General features: G+C 40.4%; 1 protein-coding gene across 1 annotated transcript in view; it reads right to left on the reverse strand.

Moving 5' to 3' along the window:
• LOC121941164 (adenylate cyclase type 1-like) overlaps positions 1-19401 on the reverse strand; it is a 57554-nt gene that overhangs the window by 23946 nt on the left and 14207 nt on the right. Inside the window, exons 4-9 of the mRNA XM_042483889.1 lie at positions 18401-18512; positions 10956-11083; positions 7818-7976; positions 6856-6997; positions 5295-5450; positions 1737-1931 (exon numbers count right to left, since the gene is read on the reverse strand). Coding sequence (XP_042339823.1) covers positions 1737-1931; positions 5295-5450; positions 6856-6997; positions 7818-7976; positions 10956-11083; positions 18401-18512 — 892 coding nt within the window. The remainder of the gene's footprint in view (positions 1-1736; positions 1932-5294; positions 5451-6855; positions 6998-7817; positions 7977-10955; positions 11084-18400; positions 18513-19401) is intronic.

Below are 19401 nucleotides of genomic sequence, written 5' to 3' on the forward strand. Positions count from 1 at the left end.
TTGTTCTGTTCTGCCATTATTTAAATTTCTTTGTTGTCTCCTATGGTCATATCTCACTTGAATTGCACTATACTATGCCCATAATCATCAATGGTACTACTCTGTTTTTTCGGACAAAATTAACCCATAGTATGGACAGAAAGATCCATCCATCTCTGTCCCAGGATGCAATGGGGAGCATAAATACTCTTCCTAAAATTCACTATTACTCGTTGCCTTTGTTCGTTGGATTGGTTTGGTGTCGGCAAGAGGAGTAGGATTGGTTAGGGTTAGGGCAAGAATGTCAAAGTCAGCCAATCAGAATCAGAGTAAAGCAGAGTAAGATGGGCCATTCCTTCGCCATCCTAGGATTTGCAGATTCACTCCCTGAGGCGATGCACAGACAAAATGAGAAATAATAAAGTAAAAGGAACCTACTTAACATGACGTTAGGTTTATATTTTTCATGTTGTGAAAATTCAGATCTCACCACACAGCAGGGGTTGGGGAAAAGTCAAATCAACAGTAGAACAGAGCAGAATAGTATCACAATATTTTGCATGGCATTAGTATAAATACATGGACGCTAAGTAATGATTTTTTTATATTATATATTATTAATATTGCAAATGCAAATAATTGTTTTTGTGGCCTACTAGAAAAATAAAATCAATTGCTTTTTCATTCCACTAGATTCATTTTGGTGCAATAAAAATTATTGAAATGAGAATCTTTATCTATACAACTTAATCTTATTGGATAAAACAGATGGTGACAAACTTTTCCTTTGGAGACATGATTTACAGTTTAAAAGGTGATGAATAGCAATATATTGCAATATATGTTATCGCAATACTCATCATATCACAAAATGTTCAAAATTGCAATAATATGGTATCGTAATTAAAGTATAATAATATCATGAGTCCTCTGTTGATTCCCTTCCCTCCCAACTTAGAAGTCATTCCTTTTTTCTCTATGAGATAAAAGCTTTTAAGAAGCAAATGACATTGAATGAATCAAGATCATCAGTTGGATATGAGACGATCTAAAGCAGATGTGCAGATATATCTATATTTCAGGGACAACAATTTTTCCTGAACTCTATCAGCTTCCCATGAAAGAAATCTTTTTTTACTGTAGTTGCGTGGGAGTAAATTAATTTGAGTCTTGATTTTTTTTTTCTGCTGGTGGCATTTTCCTGAAGGATGAGGCATCTAAAGATGATTAGTAATTAACTAGTTTTTATCATGTGTGGGGTTATGATTCTTCTGCCACCAGTTTGAATGTCTAGATTACACACAGACAAAGACACAGACATAGATACACACACACACACACACACACATGAACCCGTCCCTGTTCTGTGTCTCCTTCATGGCTCTACCCACGCACACACAGGAGAAAGATATCACGTGTGCCGCTCAGACGTTCCCAAATCATTATCTGCACCCCCTCCTGAGAGGGTGGGTGGATTCCTCATACACACACACACACACACACACACACACACACACACACACACACACACAGAAGACAACAGGCGTGGGAGAGAGGGAGAAAGGGGAGAAAGAATTAGAGATTGTGTAGGGTGTGTATGTGAGAGAATAAGAGGTGGGGGGGGGTGCAGTCACGATGCACGTTACCTTCTGTGTGATGAGGAAAGTATATAAAGTATATATTTGTGACATTTGGTAAACATAATGCCAAGCGTCTGCTGGCTCCTCTGCAGATGTTCAGTGTGTGTGTGTCCTCACCCTGCGCTCCCTGTCTCTGCTCCTGTAGAACAGAGTGATGAAGTTGAGATCTGTTGTCTCTGACTCGGTTTGCCGCGCTTCAATGAGCCGCCCAATGTAGCGGTTGACTCGTGTTCCCGGCGAGTGCTGCACAGCAGTGGCTGAGAAGGACGTCCGGCTCCTCAGCTTCTCTGACGCAGTCCGCAGGGCTCTCCGCTGTCAGACACCAAACAGACAACACAATCAGTTTCTCCAGAGGCCGAGCCTGTCGAATGTGCTAGAGTTGACTGGGTCTCAGCTGGTGTGCTGAGGCATACCAATGAAGAGTTTTGTGAAGTCAGCATTCACAGCTGTAAGATGGTGTCATGACTTCACAAAAATCAGTGGAAACAAAATGAAAAGTGTACAGCTATGCTGGCCCAGTCCTGTCAGGTTGCAGTGCTTGTAACACAACAACCAGAATTACTGCCATCTTGAGATATTATGCTCACAAGAATGAGACATTCAAAATCATTGTGACCTTGACCTTTGAACTATGACCACCAAAATGTAAGTCAGTTAATCGTTGAGTCCAAGTGGATGTTTGTGTCAAATTAAAAAAATTCCCTCAAGGTATTCTTGATGTGAAACCATCCTAAATCAAGGCCCTTTTCACACTTGGGTGATCCGATCCCAAGTGGACAGCTCTAAATACAGATGTAAATGCTTACATCTTGTATTAACTGAAACTTGGGTGATCTGATCACAAGTGGAAAGTGGTAAAGACAAATTTAAACGACCACCTAGAAGCATTGTGATGCGTTCGCTCAAACCACACAGATGATGGTCTGGGATGCATTTGTCTTCACTAACACTAATGTATCCTAATGAATGAATATGAATGAATAATTAACTTTTATTTTGGTTACATACATCTTGAGAAACAAAGATCAATTCACACAAATTTTCACAGCTAATAACTGAAAAAGGAATGTGCTGAAGCACAAGGCCTGTTTTCTGCCTAATGCGTCTCCATCAAGGCCTACGTCGCCAGTGCAGAACATGGCAAGGCTCTAACCGATGAGTTTGACAGCGTTGCGTGACCGTCCATCATTTTGCCCAATGGAAAGACACGTGTTGAATTCCGCTTACAGTGATGTCTCCAGCTGTACAGACACAAAAGCTAAAATGGCTACTGAGCATGCTACCCAGCAACTAGCGAGAGAGTGGATGTAATTACTGTGCACAGGGTCCTTTGACCTTCTAGCAAGTCAATAACGAAATCTGAACACAAGTGGTCATCTGGAGACGCATGACAAACGCATGCTAATACCAGGTGTAAACAGACTCATTGAGATGGTCTGGACCACATATGACCACATTCTTTCAGCAATCTCTGTGTCCTGGGTCCATTATAGGACTTCCCACTCAGCTGGCGTCCTCATTTGCACACCAACAGACAAAAGGGGACAAAAGGGATTCTTGTGAATGTACTACACACGAAACACGCTGCCTGATCTCCATATGGGTGGAAGAGTCCGCTGAATGGAAACTAGAAGATTCATGTGAAGTGCACTGCTGCATCCAAACCACATGTTAGAGATACTGTAATCATAAAGCATGTTATTATATGTGCTTTATCTGTCATAGAGCAAGCACATGCTGAACACTTTAGTTATTTATAGTTAAAGCCTCAACTGTAGCTATTATTAGAGTCAGTCAGCTCTTCATCTCACTATTTGACAGCTACAGTATGGTATTATAAATAAAATGTGAACTGCTCCTCAAATTTACACCTGTGTCGACAAAATAACATTAAAAAACGGTGGCTCTGTCACTTAGTCATCCAGCATCACTGGAAGTGATACAATGATCATAATATAATTACTTCTCTGTTCCCACAGATTCTGCATCTGTCTTAGCAAGTCATTCAGTCTCATTTTCATCTTTCACAAGTCTGAAGGAGTTAAGTGCTAATGTTCCTGATTGTGCAGCAGAAGCTATTAATCTGAGCATACAAATTATTCATTCGTAAAATGTAAAACAGTCTTTCATTTGCACAGTTTATCAAAAATGTATCCAGTATACCTGCCGGGCTACATAAAGATGATTTATAGACAAGGGATTTTGGAGGTGTGAGCAGAAATTGTAGCTCTTATTTCAGCAGCTTTCAGACTGAACTACACCACATGTTGCACATCACACAGCTATACAGTGTTGCCTTCTGTGGAAACAGATTTATTTTGACCAACACATTCAATAACAACAGCATGAGTACCTACATCGACTAGAAAGGTGAAACAGTATCCTATTTAATGTCTATTTTAGGTAATAAAAATGATTTATGATTCACGATATGCTTAATCATTTGAAAACTGGAGTGACATCACTTTTCTTGTGCTGCTTTCAGACACCTTTCACAACTATCTAAGCCTTTAAACTTGAGATAATTGATGCAACTTCTTTCAAAAACATGGAAAAATAGGCAATGTGCAACTTGGTAAGAAAAGTTCCCAAATTTCAGGAAATTATTATAATATTTTTTAAGTCCCTTTTCCAAGTCTTGTTTTCTTGCTTTTCCTTTTTTGTTTGTTTGTTTGTTTCTTTTTCCCTTTTTGTTTTGTTTTATTTTTTACACTAATTTTTAGGTTTCTTGTAGATTTTATTCATTTCTTGACAATTTTTGGGTAATTTCCTCTTTTGTTGCCCGTTGCTGCTAATGTTTTCGAAAAAATTTGAACCAATTTGCTCAAAGGGGTTAAATATGATTTTGCTCAAACAATTTGCAGTGTCATAATTCCATTACAAAATTCCACTGTGTGACAATGCTAGGATTTTGGCTACTTGGATAATCATGTAACAATGTGGCTAATGCTATTAGAGGAGATGATACCAGGTGTGGGTGATTACCAGCAGTCATAATGCAACCTCATCAGAATCATGAAGTACTAATGCCTGGCCGAGCTCACACAGTTGGTTGGATTAAGGCTAGCGGGCTATTTCTGACAGCCAGACCCCGTGATGACACACCATCGGTCATCAACCACCAAACACAGAGAGACGAGGAACGAACCGGCGGCACTGGGACTGACTCACTGCTGCAGATATCTTCACAAAGATGATGAGAAACATGTGATCAAGATCGAATAAAGGCTCATATGCACATGCAAATATCACTTACATATACTCATATACACACACACACACACACTCAGCGAGCTTAAGAGCTTAAAAAAGTTGCCCATAATATCTATTCCACTGGTTTACTTTTCAACAAGTAGTTGTAATGCAGGCATACTGTAGGATTAATGATGCTGCGAAATCTAGAAATCCAGATTACAGTGTGTGTGTGTGTGTGTGCGTGTGTGTGTGTGTGCGTGTGTGTGTGTGTGTGTGTGTGTGTGTGTGTGTGTGTGAGCAGCAGATTAGGAATCGAAGCAGGATTTCGCTCCATCACAAATGGACATACAAACCCATTAAAAGGATTTCTCTCACTACGTAACCTAGAAATATTTATATCTATTTTGTACAGTAATGGTGCACATACATGCATGCAAACATATAAAAAAGATGATATTCTATGAGATTACATAGAAATACCTTGTCGTCATCCTCGCAAGTCATGACGTTGGAGAAGGGGATCTCGGCCTTGAACATCTTCCTACAGTGCATGAGCTGCACCAGCAGGTAGCATACCGTCTTAAACTTCATCCTCTTGGCTGGTTTGATGTCTGACAGAATAAGACCTGGAAAGATCTGTAGAATGGGGACAAAGATAATGAGATGAACAGCAAAGAAAGAAAGACCCAAAGGCTACCAAGGGGTACAGAAAGCAGTTAAAGGTTTGATTTTGACATCATATATTATCTCCTTACATACTGAAAATGTAACAGATCACTCACACATTAACAGTTCCTCATCAAACTACAACCAGGATGCGTTATGTGTTCATTTCTACTTTCTGAAATAGCCTCCCTCATGTTTGGAATATGTGTACGGTTTCTTTGAGAACATTTAAAAAGTAACTAACCTCCCCACTTTTGGCTTGAGTGCCTCCTTCCTGAGGTGTCAAAAAAAGTATGAAAGGAGGAGGGGGCTAAGACATGCCCATGACTTTTTAATCACGTTTATAATTCCATTATTTTGCATTTCAAAACAATTTGTCCATATTAACAAGGTGAAGCGATTCTTACCAAACTGTCTTGATTACGAACCACATGACACCAAAAAAAAACTGCATGGGACTCATATGGGCATGGCCATAAAGGGGAGTCTCATGGGTTCCCACAGAACCCATTTTCATTCTGATATTTTGAGGTCAGAGGTCAAACGACTTCTGTGAAATGGCCATGCCATTTTTTACATTGCCTTTTTTTTCCTAAATTTGGAGCATTTTGCTACATTTCTGAGAAGTTAGCATGACATGGTACCACTGGATTCCTCAGGTCTTCTAGTTTCATATGATACTACCAGCATCACTCTAGCTTTAAAATTAAACCTAGTACAGCCTCTTAAAGATGGTAATGTCGGCTGGCAATTAACGTGATTAAAAAAAATATTAACGCATTAATTACAGACCTTAATCACGTCCCGCGTTAACGCTGACAGCCCTAATTTAAACTACATTAAACTTCAAAACTTATCATTAACAGCCTTTTTTGCCTATAATCTTACAGTTTATTATACTGGAAACTAACGTTCAAGTTTCTTCCATAAGAGACCTACATTAAAAAAAACGCATTATCCATTCAAGGAGAAAAAGGACGACATGACAAGAGCATGAATTTCTATGTGCTTTGGGAGGCTGTCTGATTCATGGAAATAAAGACGGTTTGAATGGGATTTTACAGTAAACTATGCAACATTAGAAAACCTGTAGATATTAAGCATTTGTGTGTGTGCGTGCGTGTGTGCGTGCGTGCGTATTCACATAAATACAGCAGCTGCAGATTAAAAATGCAATGAGAAGACACACACACTCGCTCTTGTGCGCATGTACAGTCAGTGTGAGACAGTGATACTAGCCATGTGTGTGCCAGCTTAACACATGGCCTAGCTCCCTCTCTGCAGCAGAGGATTAAATATTATGACACTGATAGATGTGTCACCTGTCGCGTAAGAGAGAGAAAAAGCAAAAAGAGAAGAAATGATTGTGACGTACTTTGCGCCTGTGTGATGGCACGATGAAAAATGTCTCTATGTGATGTTTCTGGAGGAAGGCATGCCTCTCGTGACCGAAGCCGGGCTCCACCTCGTAGTCTCCATTCAAACACTCCAGGGTGGTCCTTGTGATGTGCACCTTGCTGGGAGCACAAGGAGAGCAGAGGACACAAGGCAGTTAGATATAAAAGTCTGGCACTAAGGTCTCAAATCATTATCCTTCTCATTATTTCCATTGGCCTAATAGCCCCTTGGCTTATTCAGAATTCTTTACAGTGAAGAAATTTTCATCCTAACGACTCATTTAATGTGGTAACGAGTCCTAAAATCTTATTACTTTTCTTGAAACAAGTTTAAATTGAGCCAATGAGATGACCTCATTTCAGAGCTTTTTAAATGCAGATCAGCTTGTTACTTGTACATGAGTTTTCCTGAATGAAGTACTAATTAAATACGAGTGGTCCGTCTTATTTTTAGCTACTGTCCTTTTTAAAATAAAATCATCACAACTGCATCAAAGTGAAACGATTCAATCCCACTAACTTGTATGAGATAAGGTGACTATTACCCTATTACTATTATTACAAAGTGCACGAAAAGATCAAAACCAACAATAAACAGAATCTACGAATAAGCACTATGTATATCTCTCTGCCATCAAACTTCATTGTTGTCCAGGAACTATTAGAAATCAATGCCACTGCATTAAGTGAATTTTGTGAATTTGTCAAGCCTTGTGCGTTTAAATGAATATTTGACAAGTCTATGAAAATAAATGTAGTGTACATGCTGTACATAGAGAGAGCACATTTCCCCACCTGTGATTGGATACACACGAGTCTATATTCTATCTCTGTTGCTGGGATACTGTAAATGTGTGAGTGTGTATGTGTATTGCGTATTTGTGTTTGCACTGTGACCGCTCCGAGTCCAGTTTCAGTGGGTGTGAGAGTCAGCACTCACCCAGGCAGCCCTCCGGCCTCCATCACATTTGCCAGTGTGACATCGTTTGACCAGACGTCATACTGCCATTTCCTGAGGCCCAGCACGCCACACAGCACCCGTCCTGTGTGCAGACCAACACGCATGTTCAGATCCACCTCCGTCGCCTCCACCACGGACCTAAAGGTAGAAGGGTAGGTGGGGTAGAGGGTTATCCTCTTGAAACTTGGTTTGATTTCCCTCAAAAAACATGGGGAGTAGGTAAGGAGCAACTTAACATGAAAATAATTAGTGATATTGTTATAAGAAAATTACCTGAGAATATGAAAAAAAGAGAAAGAAAGGTAAAAAAAAAAAAAAAAGAAAGAGAAAACCATCTTGAAAAGTGCTGAAATTATAAAAAATAATGTATTTTATAAATTGTATTGTCTGTCTAAAAAGATCCATAACACACTAAAAAAAGGAATTTCGCTGGAATTCAAAATGTTAACTGTATAAGGTATGAGTCTATGCACATCAGATAATTCGTAATATTAACTGTAACACAAGAAACTAAAGTAACTCAGTATGTTATTCCTTTACACTTATATTGACACAATTTTTAGCTAGCCTATATTTCGACAGCATATAAAATCCCTGAAATTCAGTTTTGGCTCCTGATTTTGGTGTGCCACCCCAAGATTTTCACGGTCCCTATCTGGTCACCCCTATAAAAACTTTCTAGGGGCACCACTGCATGGTAACACTGTCATTGTGAGCATGTTAGCATGCTGATGTTAGTAATTATCTCAAAGCCTCTCTGTGTGTACAGACACATTCTCACATGGCAGTATTGTTGTTGCTATTTTTTCTTAGGAAAGTGCCAAACTTACTCGGGTTTGGACAGTCTGACACAGTTATCCAATGACTTATCTATCACTGTGCAGTTGAAATGGATCCATATGCGTGTTAAAAATGACACTGTTTTTCAATGTCTGGGTGGAGAGTGACAGATCTGCTGGGCTGCTGACCTGTGTAGTTTTAATAAAATAATATATAGAACCCTGTAATGCATCCTCAAAATAAAAACTGTTCCAAACTAGAAAAATGAGCGTGTACATGCCTGAGTCTCTGTGAACATATGTTTATATTTTGTGTGTATGTTTACAAGGTAAAAGAAAACGTGGTCTGCCCATCAGGCTGAAGGAGGGATGTCTCACACACACACGCGCACACACACACACACAGGGATGTGTGTGTATGGCTGCACCTGTCTTCTGAGATAAAGGACTCATACAGCAGCATCCATCCACTCAGACAGAGCAGCAGGGAAAGAACATGACAGACGAGGGCTCACACACAGAAATGAGGAAAAAGCTCTCTGTGTATGAGTGTGTGTGTGTGTGTGTGTGTGTGTGTGTGTGTGTGTGTGTGTGTGTCAATATGCCGCTGGGGGGAAGTGGAGGGTGTATATGTGTCTTTGTGATTGCAAATTGTCACAAATTGAATTCGTTGAATCTGTTGTCAATATAAAGGACTATTCTGTGTCCAAACGAAACAAAATATCTCTTGTTGCTGAACTCCTCTGTCATGTATGACCACTACTCAACACATGTTGCATCCATGTTGAGTTTAAATGTTTGGAAGTCTGCCCCCTAACAGTTTGAAAGAAAACTTGGATATTTACGTTTCCGTATATTTAAAAGTTAGTTTAAACTCATCTAAATCTCTTTTTAAAACTCAAATAACATTCAGAAATATCAATGTATGAATATACAGTACTCAAAGGTAGCATTCATGCATCAAATCTGCACTCTGTGTTTTAATAAGGGCAAGTGAATGACCTTTTTTGGTATTTTTACTCAACAAAACATATTTTCATAAATTCTCAAATAATTTGATTTCAATACATTTTTTTAAAGACCAGTTTTTGAGCAGTTTAATGTAGGAACTATTTTAAGTGTGCATGTACTCATTAATGGCCGAACGGCTAGGTGAGCCAGCAGTAGATGCACGCTTCCTTTGGTGTCGTGAAAATAGTTCATACATTAAACTGCTCACAACAAGGTCTTTGGATTATTCTAAGTAAGCAGGTTAAGACATTACTGTTGAGTTTTACAATTTTTTTTTTTTTTTTCACAAGCCCAATGCCATATAGTTCTATTGCAGAGAAGGTACACATCTCCATGGCTGATATCAACAACACTCTGCAACTCACACCAAAACAATCTAGAATCACCAAAACAATCTAGAATCACCAAAACAATCTAGATCAGTGGTTCCCAAATGGTCCAGCCACTGGCTCCAGTCCCTTATGCCTATTCTTATTTTGAAAAAAAAAAAAAAAAAAGAAGCCGCACAATACCAACAGCAGGGCAATAAAATAGTTACTGCTCTCCCAAAAAAGCTCTCTCACTCTACAGCAGGAAACCCAATTTCAAAATAAAAGCTCTGCACTGCAAAATTACTGTACTTCAAAATAAAGTGTGTTTTTCACAAACTTGAAATGGTCCCGACTCGCGAGTCACTCGCAGTCCATTCAGAATGGACACGGGACCCACTTCCAGACCACATTTCACTAGTTAGGAACCACTGTTCTAGATTAATAACTAGGAAGGAAGCAGGAAAATTATGTATTTTGGATTTGGGGGTTAATAGTCCCCTTAAGTACAAAGTACTTTTCCTACCACTGCCAGCTGCAGCTGAACACCTCCTATAGGCGTTACAAAATTAAACATTACTTAAATTGCAGTCAAACAATGGCAAATATTAAGAGATTGGAAATACTGACGAGTTTATGGCATATTCTGCTTACTGACAGTCTGTACTGAAAATCTAAATTTAATGTTGGAAGTAACAGCAGCTTCAGCAAAACAAAAGCCTCCCACTTCTGTTAGTTTTCAGTTATAATTTACAGTTTTGATTAAAAAAAATTTAGTCTTTCTCAGCTCATGGTGTTCATGCAGATAAGACTGAACCTCGTGTGTTGACCTGACAGATGTGTGGGCGCCCAGATGCATGTTAAAGAGATGATGTTAGTGTGTGTGTGTGTGTGTGTGTGTGTGTGTGTGTGTGTGTGTGTGCGTGTGTGTGTGTGTGTGTGTGTGTGTGTGTGTGTGTGTGTGTGTGTGAGGGGAAGAGGCGGGGATAGAGGGACTTGTGTTTGTGTGTGGGACTCACGCGATCGTGTCAATCATGTCCAGTCCCATCTCCACACAGCAGTGGGCGTGGTCTGCCTTGGGTTGGGTCAGTCCTGACACACAGTAGTAACAGTCCCCCAGGATCTTTATCCGCCTACAGTGATTCTCCTGCACATGGACACAGAGAGACAGACGAACAGATGATTATCTGAAACAACCCCCAGAATGTCATTTATACTAAATGTGTTTATAATGGTTACAGTGACAATAACTGAAGTAGAGACGCAGTCACAAACGGCGTAGCTTTCGGGATGGAAATGTCAGTCTGTCAGTCCAACACCTGGTTTAGACTGAAATATAACTATTGGATGGACTGCCTTGAAATGAGATTCAGGATGAATTGTTTAGTTTCGTCACCAATTAAAGAAACACTTCAGCACTGGGAAGATGGTCTTTTCCTGAAACCAGGCTGTCTGCAGTAGAAAGACAAGAATACTTTTGAAATCGATGCTACACGACCAGAGAAAACAGAGAAAAAGAACTGCGGCATCCACGTTTGCCCAAGGGGTAGAAAACCTACAACCTCACCAGACCATAGACTGTTCTGGACGACACGCCCCCACTGAACCCCGCTAAGCTGGCTGTTCGTATTACAGTTCAACTTTACGTTAAAATATACACGCTGAAATATGTTTCTGAAAACATTCGAGGTAAGATATAGGCAACTCAGTAGCCGAATTTTGATTTATATTTGATCAGCGCTTGTTGCTTTTACTGTTTGATCTCAGTTTTTTCAGCCTTTGTTTTCACTGTGCAGTAAGCAGCACAGCAGCCACTTCCTGTTCAAAAACTATTACAGCTAAACATGGCATTAAAACAGAGAGATTTAGACATTAATTAGATGGAGGGAAGTTAAAAATGTGCAAAATATGCCTTTGACTTTTGTCCTTACCTCACGCGCTATACTAAAATGTTAAACATGGTAAAAAATGATACCCTCTTAACATAAGCATGTTAGCATTGACATTGTGAGCATGTCAGCATTACGACATTACCATTTAGCCTCAAGCACTATGCTTAGTGCACAGTTCCACTAGCATGGCTGTAGACTCATAGACTTTTCTCTAACCTAATTGTCTATTATAGACAGTAGGATCGAATTCTTTGGATCTGGATCACAGATTTTACAGTGTTTCATGCCCAGCCACAAGTTACTGATTATGACAGGACAGTTTCTATTTTTAAACCTATTCTTCTGCTGATGAAAAGCAGAACTTGATGACTCCAAATAGTCTCTCATGGGAGAGAAGCAAAAGTTTGAACTCATGATGTACATCTGTGAACCATTTCGACATCCAACAGCTGAAAGTTACTCACACTTAAAGATGATTGTATTTCACTCCTGTTACAGGAGATCTGACTGTACAGAAACCGCATGGATGTCTCAGCTGCATATCTGCTCATATAAATCAGATGAGTGTGCTTGTGCAGCCGCGTGTGTATGCGTGTGCGCGCGCAGTTGAGGCCAACTCTAATTGCTCCGACATGCTCTTGAAGTAGAATCCCGCCCACACATTCCCAGACAGATCAGCTATTTGTCACAGTGCACATTGTGCACAAACTCTGCAACGATGACACAAACGCCAACACACACACGCACACTTTCACAACACATGATTACACACACAAACACACCTGCAGAAAAGTATAAACAGCAGCATGGTTACATGCAAACATACTGTACAGGTACTTCAGCTCAGCTGCACACACAGGGTTTCCATTTGTCGCTGTATCACTCACAGTCATCAGAAAATTGTACAGGTAGACCCTACAAAGCTTAGCCTGTAGGCAGCCTCTGAGTGACAAACACACACACACACACACACACACACACACACAAATACAGAGGATTCATGACAACTGCAGGGTAAGAGGCAGAGATGAGAAGAGAGGAGAAGGGGTGCTCTGGTTTTCTGCTCACGGGAGCAGAAAGATTCTGGCGTGGGAGGATATGAGAATTCAACGTGGATGATTATCCCAGCGCTAGGAAGAGAAATTGAGAGTGTGTTTGTGTGTGTGTATGTGTGTGAAAAGGAAAGAGGGAGATCAGTTTACAGAAAGCCATGTCTCAGGAAATAGCTGTCCGTGTGTGTTTTTTGGAGACAAATTTGGAATTTTGAACCAGCTGATTGGGGACGGTTTGTCTAATTGCGGGGAAAATCTGTGTCCTCGATTTGACTCGATTCATTTTGTTATGTTTATGAGAAGGTCAGGCTTAAGTTGGGCGTATGTGTCTGTTATAGTTAAGTTTAGGTTGAGCCTGCGGGGGAATAAATGTGTTGTGTAGCATACAGCAGTCTGACAGGCTCAGTGGCTGCGACAGAGCCGGTTTGAAAGTGAATTTCTCCCTTGCTAACACGACTGGGTATAAATCTCAATTAGGTTGCAGCTGCAGCCACACACACACAAACACACACGAACACACATGCACACGATATATATATCCTCATCACACGATTTCCATATAATGGCTTTCTGAGTGCTGGAGCACTGATAGCAAGCCACATATCACCTTGTATCTTGCCCCCCCCCCACCCTCCTGTCTCTCTCTGCCTGTGTTAAGCCATGACTGATTGCTGAGATGCAGAATGAACTCAAGAGGGATAATCCTGCTGATCATGTGACTTCTGTGTGTGCAATATGTGTGTGTGTGTGTGCGTGTGTGTGTATGTAGAACGCAGAGAGTAAACTGTCTGAAGAGATCTCTTGGCCTGGTAGAAGAAGAGGTCAGGCAAGTGGCACGCATTATGGGCGAGAGTGACTTTTATACATCATTGGAAAGCTCTTGATGAGATCTTTTTTATGATCACAACGTAATAATTTAAAATCATAACATCCAAAAAGTAATTATTATATTTTTAAAAGAAACAGTAAACGTCTCAAGAGAAAACTGGAGGTCACTTTCCGAGCAAAACTAGCACATGTGCATCTACGTATGAACCTAAATTTGCAGACGGTTTCATCCCCAGGCTGTCAAATACCGACACTTGTGGCGCTTTTCCACTATATGATACAGGCTCTACTCTACTCACCTTATTTTGGTTTTCTATTAGGAAAAAGTACCTGGTGCCTGGTACCGCCTTTTTAGCACCTGCTCTCCTGGGGTCCCAAAAGCAGCCGACCGAGTACTATGAGGTACTAAAAGGTGATGTGGACACACTGCAGACCACTGATTGGTCAGAGAGAAACGTCACTGCGTCAGTGCATCATCAATGAGCTACACGCACAAAATACCCTGAACAGTGCAAACAGCCAAGCTATTGTAGTGGCTGCAGTTTTCTATCTTTTTTTTTTTTTTTTTTTTTCCCAAAATGGCAACCGGAAAGATTACCCTGTGGTTGCTCGAGGAGATGCAAATGTTCCTCACCTTGCTGGCTGGTGAGCGTACCCAGCGAGTGCGAGTCTGTGTGCGCATGGTCTCCACTATTTACTGTGTATATCTCTGCTGCGGCCATCTGTGCGTGAAGCGTTGCTGCATTCAGATTCCTACATTTACGTAGTCACCTGAACTCCTCAACATCCAACAGAAGGGACAGAGAGAGAGAGGAAATGTTTCTGGCGGTGTTAGCTGCTTACAGTGGTAAAGTATATACCGTACACTTTGTGCATGTGACATGTTTTAGTAGTGGTGTGCAACCGAAAATGGGGCTCCCCCAAAAAGCCACTGTGTAATTCGAACCCTGTGTGTATTTGTGTGTCACGTTGAAACTGACGTCACGGCAGTGTTTCACAGCATCGCTATGACGACCAGCTACACTGAGGCGGTACTATCTTCTAATGGAAAACGACCCCCAGAAAAGTACCCAATGCCAAAGGCGAGTAGAGTAGAGTAGAGTACAGCCGGTACCATGTAGTGCAAAAGCGCCATTTGTGACCTCCCTCAACATGTCATATCAGGTGTTCCAATACCTGAGAGCAGCTGACACATGGAGCAAGAAGTCCACATAGAGTGGGAGGGAAGGGGAGAAGGGGAGGTGAATGGTTCTTACAAAATCTGAGTTTACCCAGAGTTTGTGTTCTGTATAAAACTAAAAGTCAATGTTTTGTTCATCGAATGCAACATAACTTACATACCTACATCCGTGTGAAACAAAGTCACCATTGCTTTAACATTACGTAATAATTTCTTTATGGTTGTAGCGCACTGACATCATTCATGTGACTCATTTGCGTCATATTCTAAAACAAATGTACTTATTGTAACCCAAAACACGAGGCGCTTAAAGGGTGCCCTGTGCATTGATAACACATGCTTCAGGGGTGTAACAAAGGTTTTGGTAACTGTCAGCATGGGACTGAGAACAGGTTAGCATTTGACATGTTTAAAATGTTACCTTGTGGATTTAATGAAACTGTACAATGTTTACTCTTTTGAACAATGTTTTACATTAGAAATATAACCCAAAAGTGTTAAATCTGTTGTCATTTAAATGAATATCTAAATAAATAAATAACTCAAACTCCAAATCTGTGACAGAAAAACAAGAAATAAGGGAAATCGCTCAGTCATTCAGTTATTACGAAAAAGGGTACAATTCCATCTGTTTAAGTACATTAATATTCTATTTTAAAGCTGCATTAATGATTTTTTGGCCTTTAGGGGGCAGATGAATCTAACAACAACCTAAGAGACACACATCTTTGACATTAAATTGTATCATAAAGTTTTCGTGGCTAAGGTGTTAGCAATGACCTGTTTGCACATCCAGAATCTCTAAATTTGGTCACTTTTAACGATGCATCATTCTATTTTTGGGCATAGGGGGGCAGAAAAACATCAAAACAAACTGACAGCTAACATCATCCAACATTATCATCCCACTAGAGTTGTGCTGAAATAAGTCAATTATCATTCCTTTTAACTCAACCCCTGCAAAACAAAAATGTGGCTCTTTAGCTGCCAGTGGTAGATGAAGTACCTGAAAGCCATACTTGAGTAAAATTACTTGAGTAAACGTCCTCAAGTATCTGATATGCACTTACTTAAGAATCAAAAGTAATTTTATCAAATCAAATGTACTTAAATATTTAAGGTCACACAAGGATAAAAACTGAACTGACTCAATCCGCTGATGAAGACCGTAAGATGCAGTAGAAAGCCTCAGTGCTGGTGATTAGTGACCTTAAGCTTTGAGATTTTATGCAATACTATTTTTTTACAGCTGCACCATGTGGGTTATTTAACTCTCTGTGTGTGTGTGTGTGTGTGTCTCATGCAGTATTAATATGATAGTAGTCTGGCGGCAGATAACCTATCACTCACCTAATCTTCTTTCCCGGAGAACAACGCTCCGCAGGCTTAGTGACACAGTGTACAGTGTGTGTGTGCGTGCGTGTGCTACCATACACACTCTCTCTGTCTTTATCAAGTACAGTAGTCCTTATAGTGCTCACACACACAGATACACACATATAGAGAAAAACTCTACCTCCTCAGACCTTATCTCCCCTCTGTCTAAAAAACGGTTCACGATCTCTACCAGTTCCTTCTCCTTCTTGACCTTCATCATCACCTCCTCCTCCTTCTCCTCCTCCTCCACATCAGTCAGCCTCTCCAGCTTTACTTCCACCATTGGATCAATATACGATTTGGCATAAGAAATGAGCTCCAGGACTAAATAGTACACTTCATTTTCTTGGAGGCTTTTTGTTTTGCAGAGAAATAAACAGCCAACCAACTGTTTAGAGCCACCAGCAGCTAGTTAAGCTAAGTTGCATCAAATTGTGCACTTAACCTACTGAAACCAAGTCTGAGTACGCTGGAGCTTGACTGATACATCATAAATTTCAGTATCAGCGTGTTTAACAGCTGATAAGTTCCAAGTTGTTCATTGCCATTGGCACAATAATTACAGAGGAGCGGTCGTTGGCAGTGAAAATCTTTGTTCTCCAGCTCCCTCCAACAGTGCTCATTAGATATGCATAAAAAAGAAATAAAGTAGAAAGAAATTGCAGTGATCCCAAAGATATCTTTTAGGTTATTTACAAAAAATTTTGCTATCACATACAATATCCACCACTACTTTTGTTTTATTAGTACATAGACTGGTCATGATTCTTTAAAGCTGTGGAAGCTACTTTTATTTTTGTGTCATTAAACAAAAATCCTGCAATAAACTTTCAGCATAATGTAATTTACTAGAACTGAAAGAAAACTAGACTTCTGCTTCGTTCTGTTTTCAGGCTTTAGAGAATCTAGCCCACGACAGGAGACTTTGGCGTATCAGAGGTAATTTCAGAGTGAGGGTGCACCTACTGGCTACAAATGCAAATTAGTGTGTGTGTCCCTGTTGTGAAAGCCTGACTGAATGGTGGAAAACCCTGCAAAGAAAGTCACTATTGGCAACAACACTGCAAATCAACCCAAAAACAGGAAGGTGGAGATATCAAACAGAGAGTCTAAAAGAGAGTCTGACAAATAAAACATCTGTCAATACTGACAAAGCATTTCAGAGATGATGGGAAAATTTGCTAATAGTTTAGCTTTCTGCTAACTGGAGCCAAAAGCTCACAGCTGCAGCTTCATGTATTTCTTATGCAGCTAATGTGAGCTAAGGCGTCGAAACACAGTATGTCCTCCATCTCATTGTCCACGGCTGTAGACCATTTCGCTGGGAGTAAAGTGGATAGCAGCTCAGAGGACTGACCACCAGTTAGCTGCTGCAGCAACACAAATCCAGACACAAATTTAAGCTACAATTGCCTACTGAGGGTCCTTTCCGGAGCTGGTGCACGATATTCCCTTAGTGAAGCAGTCCACAGTAACGGGGAGGGTGGGTTTTCTAGCTAGCTAATTCTTGTGTCAGTTAAGGTTTGATAAACAGAGAGAGAGAGTAGGGCATGGGGGGGCTATACCAATGAACTGTGCACAGCTCTACACTGGAATCAGATTAGATAAATCAATGAGTGGAAAACACAGAGGGGAAGAGTTACATGAGGAGGGTGTTTTTACAAATTCTGCGCTTTTTCTTTGTCAGATTTATACCTACCCCTGTTTTATATCCATATTAGCAGCTGCCAAAGTCACTAAATAATAGATGAAATTACTAAGAGTAATGCAAAAAAGGTTGTTTGCTCAACTCAGCAGTTCCCTTCAGCTCTACAGAGCATCTTTCAGCTCATTGTTTATACTTAACAGTCTGCAATTGTACAGTTTTGGTTTCATCTTAAGGCCATCATCAACCTTGATTTTTAGTATTAAAACCTACTCTAAACCTCTCAGGAGTTGGTGGAGACTGGAAACAGAGCTAAAAGCAGAATACATGTTTGCCTTACATTCATCAGGTGGCCAGAAACATGATGTTTTTGTCTTTAGATTTGGATGCACATTGATCACACTGTATGGATTATTTCTTCAGCGTATTCTTTTCATAATGAAGCACATGAAGTGAGGAGTATCTGTGAGGGAGAGGGGAGAGTTCTTACCGTAGCCAGTTCATCAAACTTCCCAAAGAGTTCGTTGAGCAGTTTGACCAGTTCCTGAGCAGTACACTGAGAAGCCAAGCTGGTGAAACCCACAATGTCTGCAAACAGGATGCTGTCGAAGGACAAAGAGAGAGAAAAATGAAATATTATTTGAATTTAAAGTGATGTATGAAATACTTATACATAGTCAGTGTGTTGCATACAGTAGCTGGCAGTAGACGTGGCCCTGTTTTGCAGAAACAAACGGAGCGCACACACCACAGGGTTGATATCAAATGTATTTTAGCCACTTTAAAAAAGGCCTACCTAAAAACTCAATATCAGTCAAAGTGGAAGCTATATTTAGAGTATTTTGACCGCTTTACCTCACCGTCTTTTTCCTTTTTCCTTTGGCACTACATTTCTCATCCGCCGCCGGTCAGCTTTTTGGGTCAGAAAGTGCTGTTAGCGGCTGTTACACAATCCGACTGAAACAAAACTTCATGCTGAAAACACTCTCAATACAGCGTCCATTTAGACTGATATTGTATTTTTAGGCAGGCTTTTTTTTCAACTGGCTAGAACATGTTTTGATACAACCCCTCTGTACAGCAGGGTAATTCTGAGCGGGGGGCTGCTCAACCTGTCCACTCCTGCAAACCAGGAGCGCGCCGACCACCAGCTACTGTATGCAACAAACTGACTGTAATTAAGTATCTCAAACAGCCCCACTTCAAAAATCCCAAACTATGACTTTAATAGGTTTACTTGTCTAGACAACTGATTTTCTCATGACGTACAAAAGGAAAACACTTCACAGATCCTAAAACACACAAAAACATAAATTCTACAGAAACAACAAGGGTATGTTGACTGTACAAACAAGTATTTTTCTCCTCTGCTGACACTAAATACCCACACATCACACTGGAGTGGAGAAATTGGCTAATGGCGATCAAAAGTGAAGCAGAGTACCATAATCCAATCCCTGATAAGTGAAAGCGTCTTTTAGGCCAACCACT

The sequence above is a fragment of the Plectropomus leopardus genome, chromosome 3 (assembly GCF_008729295.1).
Source record: "Plectropomus leopardus isolate mb chromosome 3, YSFRI_Pleo_2.0, whole genome shotgun sequence".
NCBI lineage: Eukaryota > Metazoa > Chordata > Actinopteri > Perciformes > Serranidae > Plectropomus > Plectropomus leopardus.